The 11,321-nt window shown below is 43.9% G+C and overlaps 1 protein-coding gene and 1 non-coding gene across 5 annotated transcripts in view; both read right to left on the reverse strand.

Moving 5' to 3' along the window:
- Positions 1–11,298, reverse strand: part of DNM1L (dynamin 1 like) — a 39,049-nt gene extending 27,751 nt beyond the window's left edge. For 3 of the 4 annotated variants that reach the window (XM_053404777.1, XM_053404775.1, XM_053404776.1), the window contains exons 1-2: positions 11,033–11,297; positions 415–562 (exon numbers count right to left, since the gene is read on the reverse strand). In XM_053404777.1, the coding sequence (XP_053260752.1) occupies positions 415–562; positions 11,033–11,134 (250 nt within the window). In that variant the 5' untranslated portion in view covers positions 11,135–11,297. Of the gene's footprint in view, positions 1–414; positions 563–11,032 lie in introns of all 4 variants that reach the window. The other variant, XM_053404774.1, reaches the window with a different exon arrangement.
- On the reverse strand, positions 6,725–6,796 carry TRNAA-UGC (transfer RNA alanine (anticodon UGC)). The gene has a single exon. It is a non-coding gene; the product is annotated as a tRNA-Ala (tRNA).
- Positions 11,299–11,321: the final 23 nt, after the last annotated feature.

Genomic DNA, 11,321 nt, shown 5'->3' on the forward strand with positions numbered 1-11,321 from the left:
CAGACCAATGTTCTGGCTCGGTATAAGGCAACTTCCTATGCATTCCATTAAAATGCTAAGTGCAATTGCGATGTAGCCCACTACCCCCAAAATGAGGCAGCTGTAAATAGAAGACACACAACTTCAGTTCTAAAATTGCTGAATGCTATGAGTAACAGTAATACCACCCACAAGAATGGCAAGGGCACAAGCAAGCTTTCCTTGTTGTGCAGGTGGTACAAATCCAAAGCAGCTGTGCCTTGCCCTCAGGATATAAAAAGAGAGAAAAATGTGAAACACACGCAGGCCGTGGAAAGGCGGCGGCGGCTTTTAAAATTAAAATGCTGGCTATTTCTTAACTTGGCATGACTGTATAACGGCAACTGAACAGTAGTTTCCTTTTAAGGATCGCATCCCATTATGAGCAGCCCTTACCGTTTTCGTCTCCAGTTTTTTTCCGAAGATCCTCTGCAGAAACGTTAACCAGCTGCAGGATGAGGGGGCGCCGGGTGACAATCCCTGTGCCTCGTGGGAGCAGGTCTCTTCCCACCAGACTTTCCAGGACAGAACTTTTCCCACTGCTCTGAAAACAGAAAAGGAAACAAAGGACTTGCATATTGCATTCTACTATTCCAATAGCCTTGAACAAATGACAGAGTTGGGAGTTTCATAGGTTGTGGACAGGTGTCAATAAAAACCTTCCCCCCAAAAAATCAAGCTTTGGGAAAAAAAGATGGATCTATCTGTTGCAATAGATCTAGACTGCCCTCTGTTGGCAATTCTGCTTTTATCCCATCATAGCATTTCATGAAAATCTAGCATGAAAGGGAGGGAAACTATAGCTGCCTCCCAGACATGGGTGTTGGGGGGGTGCAGCTGCCCCCCCAAGGTCAAGTAAAACAATAGATGGGGTTGGAAAGTGAGAGAGGAAGTATGCCAGACCAGACTCTGTTCCCAATTCTACAGTGAGTACAACTGGTGAGGGAGAAAAAGCCTCAGAAAGAGCCCCAAGAAAAGCTGGAAAAAATCAACGTTTAAAAGATGGGACACTAATGCAAGTACACCATTACATGCTATTAATTCTTTCTGCAACTATAATTAAATAATTTCATCAATAATTTTGATGAACCTTTGCTGCAGTACTAACAGGCCGACCTATCAGAACAGCTAATTACGGATCATAATGCTCTGAAGCATTCGTTCAGAAAACAATCCAAGAACTATCAGAAGCTCAGCTATGATTTTTAAAAGGCACTTACAATGTTATATGCCAAAGAGTTTTGAGTTTACAAAAGCATAAAAAGTCACTGAAAAATATTACAAGGCTAACCGTATTTAGTTACGGTCTAACACAACTCAAACTATCCCTCGCCTGACCATGTTGGCAGGGGCAAATGGGAGTTTGAGTCCAACATCTTAAGGACCAAGGGTTCCCCATCTCTGACGTAATCTACCCTTACAGTGATCCTCATTACTCCAAAACGTGCTAACATATACTTCCAATAAACTCTAATAAATCTCCTTCCTCAAACTGAGCATAAATTACACTGACTGCAAATTAGTTTCTGGGCTCAATTCCAGAGACTGATTTTAACCTTTAAAGCCCTAAATGGCAACTTGGGCCTGGCCTGGCTTCAAAATCTCCATTTGTATCAATATAAATGGGTCATTTTTTTTTCTTTTTAGCTGCTGGTCTTACTGCTTATTGTTGTTTGTTTGGGTTTTTTTTACTGTAAAGACTTCTGCATACACCCATAACCTCAACAGTCTCCTTCAAACGCCGTACTGTATAATTTTTTTCCTCTCTCTTCCGACATATATACCGTATTTTTCGCACCATAGGGCGCACTGGACCATAGGGCGCACCCAGTTTTTAGGGGGGGAAATCAAGAAAAAAATATTTTCCCCCCAGCCCCAAAGAGCAGCGTACAGGCTGCGCACAACCTCTCCTTGCCGGAGGGGTTGCGCGCAGCTATGGAGCAAGCCAAGGCAGGGGGCGGGATGGATCCCGCTCGCTGTTTTGGCTTCCCCTTTAGCCCCACGCAGCCTCCCCCTCCCGGGAGAGGCTGCGTGGGGCTAAAGAATCCATAGCCCCGTGCAGCCTCTCCTTGCCGGAGGGGTTGCACGCAGCTATGGAGCAAGCCAAGGCAGGGGGCGGGATGGATCCCGCTCGCTGTTTTGGCTTCCCCTTTAGCCCCACGCAGCCTCCCCCTCCCGGGAGAGGCTGCGTGGGGCTAAAGAATCCATAGCCCCGTGCAGCCTCTCCTTGCCGGGAGACGCTGCGCAGGGCTTTCCTGGGAGGTGGGGGGATTCCCCCACCTCCCACAAAACCGGCAGAAGCCGCGCGCACTTTAAAAGGGCAGCACGGCTTCTTCTGGCTTACCTGGGAGGTGGGGGGATTCCCTCACCTCTCGCAAAAGCCCGCAGAAGCCGCGCAACTCCTTTAAAGAGATCGCGGCTTCTCCTGGCTTTTCTGGGAGGTGGGGGAGTTCCCCCACCTCCCGCAAAACCGGCAGAAGCCGCGCGCACTTTAAAAGGGCAGCACGGCTTCTTCTGGCTTACCTGGGAGGTGGGAGAAGGGACTGATGCGGCCATTCAGTCCCTTCTCCCTCCTGTGGAAAAGCCCGCAAGAGCGCACGGAGCTTGTGTGCGGCTCTTGGGGGCTTTTCCCGCCTGCCTCCCCCTGCATTCGCTCCATAGGACGCACACACATTTCCCCTTGCTTTTTAGGAGGGAAAAAGTGCGTCCTATGGTGCGAAAAATACGGTATATATATATAAAAAGATAATGAATGAACGAATTTTACATAAACCTCCTATAGACACAAAACTGTAAGGCTGCCATTGCACAAGCCCCAATGGAGGACTTCTTGCATCTCATTGCAATATTTGAGGAAGTCATGGCAGGGGAGCGGAGCAATAAAAGAGGCAGGTTTTAAAGGAGTGGTTTTAAACAGCAGCCAAGGTCTGACTCAAACAGGGATGGAGGGACACAGGGGAAGTCTTGAGGATATGGGGGACTTGAAGGAGTTGTGAGGGGATGGAGATCTGGCTGAGGTGTAAGGGGAGGAGGCCGTGAGGCTTGGTGAGCAATGCAAACAGGGGCGGCAGCCCCAAGACTGTGTGTGTGTGTGTGGCAGGTGTGGCTAAGCTGTGGCCCTCCAGATGTTCTTGGGACTACAGCTCCCATCATCCCCAACTATTAGCCATGCTGGCTGCGGTGATGGGAATTGAGAGTCCACTGAGGGGCACAAGTTAGTCACCTCCGCAGCAGAGTGATCAGTATGTTGGGGAGGAGGAATCTACTCCTTTACCACCTTGAGGGTTCTTAAGGAGCAGATCTTGGGGTCCCTTCCAACTCTACAATTCCACTATCAGCTTAATTAAGCATCTGTAGTTACACTGAGGATGCATCAACCTGCCACTTCTTTGGTTACTGACAAAACGGATTTTCAAGAAAAAAGGGGTTTTATTTATAAGTTAAACTATCTACATCCAACCTTTCTGGTGCAAGAACACAATTCAAAGCAGTGGCGTACAACATTTAAAATTACAATTTCATACAACAAACAAACCAAGTAAACAAGATCAGCAGTTAAAAATCAAGTTTAAAAGCCATTATCTTCCTCATACAACAAAAGTCTGCTAGAACAGAAGAATCTTTAGTAATAAGATTATACATTTTCTTTTTTTTATATATATAATTTTTTATTAAAGAATTTTTTTATAAGAACAAAAACATAACAATACAGTACAATAAACATACCAAACAAACAAACGAAAACAAAAACAAGTACAATTTCAGATCTTATTTTCTTATACCTTACTTCTCCGACTTCCTCATGCCTCCCTTTTCTGTATTCTAATTTCTAATCATTTATTCAGCAAATCTTCCCTTATTTTAATTTTAGTTTAATCTTCCTTATTCTCCTTATCTTATCCATTACTAATAGTAACCATTTATTTTCTAGTCCAACATCATTTTAACTTTCATTAATTTTGTAATATTTCTTTAAATAGTCCTTAAATTTTTTCCATTCTTCTTCCGCTGCTTCTCTTCCCTGGTTTCGGATTCTGCTCGTCATTTCTGCCAGGCCCATGTAGTCAATCACCTTCATCTGCCATTCTTCCAGAGTGGGTAGATCTTGTGTCTTCCAGTACTTCGCAATGAGTATTCTTGCTGCTGTTGTAGCATACATAAAAAAAGTTATATCCGTCTTTAACACCCCTTGGCCGACAATACCCAAGAGAAAGGCCTCTGGTTTCTTAGGGAAGGTATATTTAAATACCTTTTTCAGTTCATTATAGATCATTTCCCAGAATGCCTTAATCTTCGGGCACATCCACCAGAGGTGAAAGAATGTACCTTCCTTTTCCTTACATTTCCAACATTTATTATCAGGCAAATGGTAAATCTTTGCAAGCTTGAATCTTCATCTGGATTTCAGCAACACTCCTCCATACACTGAATGGGGCAACCTTGGCAGCAAGAAAGGGGGAAATAGCAGCTGTCACACCTTCTAAATGCACCCTAGAATAGAACTGCCGAACTAGTTACAACAGACTAACTGAAGCAGCGTGAATCTGTAGCACACTGTCAACTCACTGTAGCACACAGCTCAACTGGAACCACGCACACTCAAGCTGTGGAGAATTTACGATAAAAACAGGTAATTAGTGTCAGTTTCACTTTGCTGCTCTTCCTCGACTTATAGACCAGAACAGGAAAAGCATCATCTTGCAAGGACGTAAAAAGAAGAAACCCAAGCTTCTCAAGGAAATTTACCAGGCCTGTTAAACTGAGATCAGCAATTAGATTTTATTCTGCCAGGCTGAGAAATGCCAGATGAATGGCTGGGGCTGACTGGAGTCGTAATCCAAAATATCTGAAGGGTGCCAGGTTGGGGAAGATTCTTTCCTCACAGTGAGCCCCACATCGTTCAATGGGGCTTACTTCTTAGTCAACACGCATAGAATTACACTGTAATAAAATACTGATTCAAATTGGTATTAAAGATACCTACTTAAATCATTGATTCAAACCAAGTTATCCATTCTGGAATTAACACATTTTCTAAAACACACACATTTTAATTTGTTGCTTTAACAATTAATGCATACTGACTTGCAACATATTTCAAAACCTTTGTAAATGCAACTCACAACAGAATTACATTTGGTTAGTGTTCAGGATGAGAGTGTGAAATTAATGACTTTTTACTGGAAATTCATGAATTTGACTCTCTCTGTATAAATATGGAACTTTATCCTTTGTTTGAAGACTGACTGCCTTCCAGGATTTTATTTTCACATAAAGAAAAGCAGTCTGTGGTTGCGTCTGCATATAATGCAAAGTCATGATCTGTTTTAACCATGGTTACTTCAACAAAACACAAGTCACAAGGCAGGCTTGTTTCTCCGAATCTTGGTTAGTTTTCCACAGCTGTTCTTGCGTCATGCTGCCGTAGCATGGACCCTGTGTGAGAACCCATATATATATATATATATATATATATATATATATATATATATATATATATGTATATATGTATGTATGTATGTATTAATGTATTAATGTAACATTCTAATATGTAACTGTACTTTCGTAATATTTTAAGTTGCCTGTTGCTGCTTCAGTTTTCGTATACCGTTAAGAGGTACAGAAATTAAATAATCAAATCAAATTGAACATAGGATGTTTAAGAAAGGCTGCTGGGTTTTGACATGCAGCCAATTCCCCATTTCTGCGAGGGTTGCATCAGCAGAGCACGCCCTGCCCCCATTCCTCCCTCTTTGGGGTCCAAAAGGATCTGCAGGTCAGCAGACACACGTCCATCATACTCGTTTAAAATGGTCACTGCCTGTGATGCCAAATGATAGTTAAAGCACGCCATGGTTCATAAACCAATGAGCCATTGTTTCACACCATAGTTTGGGGCCAAAAAACAAATCATGGTTAGTCTAGTCGGCTCGGCTACAAACCACACTTTGGCTAAATAAACCATGTACTAGCATTGTGTGAACCGGGCCTTTAGCTTAACGTATTCAATAAATGGATTACATTCAATAGAAATTGGTCAAGTTTATAATATATTGGCATTAAATTTTGATTTTTAGATCTTTTTTTAAAGAGATACTATAGCTGAAATGTGAAAAATCCTCACAATTCAATTTTTTAGAATCATTTATCATCTGCTCTGCATTTCAGCCTTTTAGCATTTTTTTTTTACTTTCTACCTCTATTCCTAAACATGCATAGAAATCCCACATAGTGCCTCTACTTCTTGACCCACCTGAATACATTTTTAAAAGTGTTGTGACAGGAACCGGTCAGGCCTAAGCCTCAGGCCATTTCAAGCATCTATCTGGCAAGCATGAAAAGAATTAAAGATTCCTCGCCCAGGTAAAGTGATACCTTAGAGGTGTACCAACTTTAACTCTTCCAATTTAGAAGATAAATATCAAAAATGAAGCCTGGTTTTCCCTATCAACGTAGACAGAAATGCTGATGATACGTTTCTAACCACAGAGCCTCGTTTGGGAAGAGGGAGTCTCTCTTGGCTGAAAAACCAATTTCCAGAGTTCCCTGGGAAGAAGTAGCTCTGTGAAAGGAATAGAGGTCTCCTCACAACTCTCAGCATCCTTAAACTACAGTTCCCATTATTTCTGGGGGAAGCCATGACTGTTTAAAGTGGCATAATACTGCTTAAATCCACTGTATAGTGCAGATGGGGTCCCGCCCGACCTGGAAATGCCAGGGATTGAACCTGGGACGTTCTGCATGCAACACAGATGCTCTACCACTGAGCTACATCCCTTCTCTTCCTGATGCGTGTTCCTCCAACACTTGAAAAAAAATGGGATAGCCTCCACTTGCATGTGTACATCCAAAGCACAATTCCTCAAAAGCAACCATGGGGGGAAGACTATGCCAGCCAGATGCTTCATTGCATTTCCCCAACGTACACTGGAAAGAGTCCTAGATCTGTCAACGACTAAACAGAGTTCACCCAATCTTAAAAAAATGAGTTGTAACATTAATTTTTTATCTGCATAGAATATAGCGAAAAAAGTAAGTCAAGGACCTCTGTGTAATACTGCTCCAATTCCAGCTGGGAAACACTTACTAAGTAGGACTAAACCATGCCTACAGAGAATAAAAATCAGGTCACTTAAGTTCAACAGAGCATATTTTCCAAAGAAAAGTAGTATCAGTGAAGCATGAAGCAAGGAGAGGCATGGGGGAAGGAAGGCATGCAGGGGGGAAACAAAAAATGTTTAATGCAAAATGAAGCAACATCCAAGGCTAACGCAAGATTTCATGTTGCAAATGCATTAGAATACAGAAACCCCAGCACAAGAAAAGGAGTACATTGAGATAAAGACGTAAACAAGAGATTCATCTTTAAAAAGAAAGATTATCTGGATTTGAAAGCAAAATACACTACCCGTTAAAGTATCCTACTAAAACTCCAATAAGCTTGTTTTAGAACCTGCAGTTCTGCATGTCTCAACCCTTTGACCAAGTCTAGGAATGCAGAGTTTCAACACACAACCCACCTTGGCCAAGACACACTGTGAGAGATAACCTCGGGTAATTCACCCTCTCCAAGCCCAAACTACCAAACAGGACTGTTAAGTGGGTAAAGGTGAAGAAAGAGAATAAAAGAAAACCCCAATGAGCTCTGTAAAAGGAAGTACAGTGTGTGTGAGTGTAAGTGTGTCACTGAGAGAGAGCTTCCCTTCCTAGTCATCAACACACAATTTCTGACTTGCAATTGGCAACTAGAAGTGTGCCTATTTACAAGCCAGATCATCTCTCATCATTCCCACTAATTCTTCAAAGATACCAGAGCAACTTTAAGTAGAGGAACACAACTATAAATGCCCACTTAATGCATCCAGAAGCAGACTTAGGAAAACACAAGTCCTGCTTCACGTGCCTGATAGAGTGAGTATGTTTTATCTTCCCTCTAGATCAGGCATCCCCAAACTTGGCCCTCCATATGTTTTGGGACTACAATTCCCATCATCCCTGACCACTGGTCCTGTTAGCTAGGGATGATGGGAGTCCCAGAACAGCTGGAGGGCAGAGTTTGGGGATGCCTGCTCTAGATGAATGGAGTACAGCCAACTTTAAATTAAATTACAATGATAAATAACAAGCATAGGGCACATTTTCCTCTTTTTATCCTATAATGATCTTGATGACAGCAGAGATGTGCTTACCTCTGAGTAAACATGCATAGGATTGCACTGTTAGTTCTACAAATTGAAAACATATTAAAAATGGGGAACTGGGAATTGCTCTCAATGGACAGAATTCAACCAAGTTGCTACATGCACGGAATGAGATCTTCTCACACAAGAGGACTCCTCACCCATCCCCTAAATCTGCTCTGGGGGGTGGGAATGAGAGGGGGAAAGTTTTGCCACGAGTGGACCACATTCCATGCACATATACCCAATTAGCACTACACTAAATTCCTGAATGAGGGAAATTTGCTTTGCACAAGCAAAAGTCTGCTGTGCTGCTGGAAAAGCAGCATTGGATATAACCCCAAGTTCTGTTAACTACATTGTTCTCAATGAAACAATGTCAGTATAAGAAGCTTCAAATGTACCTGCAAAATTATTCCCATGATAGCAGCTTGGATCACGGTGTAGCTATTTTGAGCGCAAGGGAGTTGGCATTTTTTGAAAGGCACACCTATCCACCAAAGAAGGTCAACCAAACCAATTGCACAAAAATCATAAATGAATGGGGAAAAGAGTTTGGATAAAAGGTAGAACAGCTTATTACACTATTTCCCAAATTGTCCTTTTAAAAAGAGCATTCCAAAAATAATAGGGAAGAGAGGCAAGGAACAATGACCTCTGGGGGTGTGGGGTGTGGAGAGATAAATCAGGACAAAAATAAGGGGAATTAAAACTGAGTGTCCCCTGGGCTCTAGTTAAACCTGTCTAGAAGGGGGAGCAGATACTAGAAGGTCGAGCGATTGAGGATTCCCATCCCTGGGCAGTAAGGTCACAGAACTCAAGAAAGGCTTACATTTTACAGTCCATATTGGAAACCATATAGCTAAAGTATGTTTATCCAGAAGAGAGTTCCACTGAGCTCAATGGGACCTACATCCCAGCAGAAAAGATATGGAATTTACCAGATGTTCTCCTAGACCTGAATAAAAAAGGCAACATGTATGAAAAGTGTATATATGTATAAATTACATCCCATATTTAATAGGTAAAAGCAGAGTTAGGATCCTTTACTACTCACACAAGTATATGAGCCGATATCTCACAGCTTGTGAGCTGATATATATCAGAAGTCAGATACATGGCTGAGTTTCAGAGAACTGGAGGAAGGGGGAAGATCCTTCAGTATCCTAGCTCCTGCCATGACTATGAAATCTAGAGTTAATTATATCAAAATAGCCCCCAAATGCAGATTGATATTTTGCCCCCCAAAAAACATGCCAATATATACAGTTCATAGAATTCAGCTTCTCTTGACAATGCAATTACCTGGAAGGAGGTTTTTTAAAAGTATGTTGTACATACAGCCCTGATAATAGTCTGCCACTGATTCCCATTCCCTTCACATTATCACCCTCATAACCCCATGCCTACAAACCTTCTGACTTTTCTTATTCTCAAATCATTATTGTTTTCCTTAATCCCCACCCCCACACACCTGATACCTCACATCAATTAAAACACATTGTTTCCAGGTTCTCATCCTTTGTGTATTGATTACTGTTCTTTACACCACGCCCTTCCTTGGAAAAGCTGAGAGAGGCTCATGTATGGTTCTCAGCTCATCATCAAGACAGGCAGATGAAAGGACAAGGCCCTGCTCAGTTTTAGCAGCAGAACCATATCATATCTCTAAACCATTATCTGGATAGTTTCTTCAACCCTCTAGCTTGCATTATCACCTCTCCATTCAACCCCAAATAATCAATTCAGTAGTAGACGGTGCAACAGGATTTGGATAGTGTATATGTCTGTGTTCACAATCAATCTCAACTGAACTGACAAGGTAGTTCCCTGGTTTGTAAAAAAGCAGCATGGTGACCTATTTTTCTGGGTTGTTGTGAGGAGAACACACTTTATGTAGGGTCAGCATACATGAGGCCAGACCAATTCCGAAAACACTGGGAGATTCAATATTTCCTCAAATCTACATGATTAAGAACTTTTCTGATTTGTTTTTAATGTTTGATGTTTTGTTGTATTTTTATATGTGCTGTAGGCCATCCATAGATGTGCAGGATATAAATAATAAAATTATTATTATTAAGATGACACCAAAATTGCTTTCTTGGATCGCACCACTTCCCACAGCAGCCAGCCAGATAACCCTGGGAAGAAGCTTCACAACGAAGGCACAACCCTGTTCCACTAGTCCCCCGTTATCAGTTTCCTTGTTTGTTTCTTAGGTATTACACATTCGACTAATTCCAAAGGGGATAGTCTGTTCCAGCTAAAAGAGAAAGCGCGCGAGCGCGCACACACACACACACACACGCACACAGAGTTATGGCACCAAAAATAAAGCTTTAAGCTGCCACGAACCGGCCAGTCTCTTAAGGGGCCACAGGCCACCTTTCCCCCTTCTTTGCATTTGCCACTCGACTAGCAAAGAAGAGAACCGAACCGGTGCTCTGTGGAAGCGTCACGTGCTCTCCAAGCCCCGGGTCTCACGCCCAAGGAGTGACCTTCGCCTGGAAGCTGGGCGCGAGGGGGAGACCCGCCGAGGGGTCGCGAGGCGCCTTTTGCGCGCCACCCCGCCGCAAACCATGAGGGAAATACGTGGAACTGCTGCGAGTCATAACATGAGCAGCAAGAAGCAGCGACGTCCATTCCCGCCCAGACACTGCAGGGCAAACCCAACCTCCCCTCAGAATAATCCTAAAACGAAAGCCAGCCCCAATGGGCGCCGCCACGCCCAGCCCCCCTCGCAAGGGGCCATGAAGGGCGACCCCTCCCTGGGCTGGGCGGACGCGGAGGAGGTCACCCTGGCGCAGGCCCCGCCCGCCTGCTCGCCTCACCTGCGTCCCGACCACCACGATCTGCGGCAGCTGGATGACATCGGCGCCCACCGTGTTGAAGACGTCCTGCAGCTTGTTGATGACCGGGATCAGCGCCTCCATGGCGGCGGAGGCGGCCGCTCCGGAGGGGGCCGGAGGAAGAGGCAGGCGACGGCAATGAATGGAGGAGGGAGGCGGCGAGGAAGGGCGCTCGCGTTGCCACCTTCCCCCGCGCCGCCGCGGCCGACGACGACCATTGGCGCCGGCCCACTGTCTCCCAGAGGCCTCTGCGCGCGCGCGCACGCCCGCC

Source organism: Podarcis raffonei, chromosome 10 (genome assembly GCF_027172205.1).
Source record: "Podarcis raffonei isolate rPodRaf1 chromosome 10, rPodRaf1.pri, whole genome shotgun sequence".
NCBI lineage: Eukaryota > Metazoa > Chordata > Lepidosauria > Squamata > Lacertidae > Podarcis > Podarcis raffonei.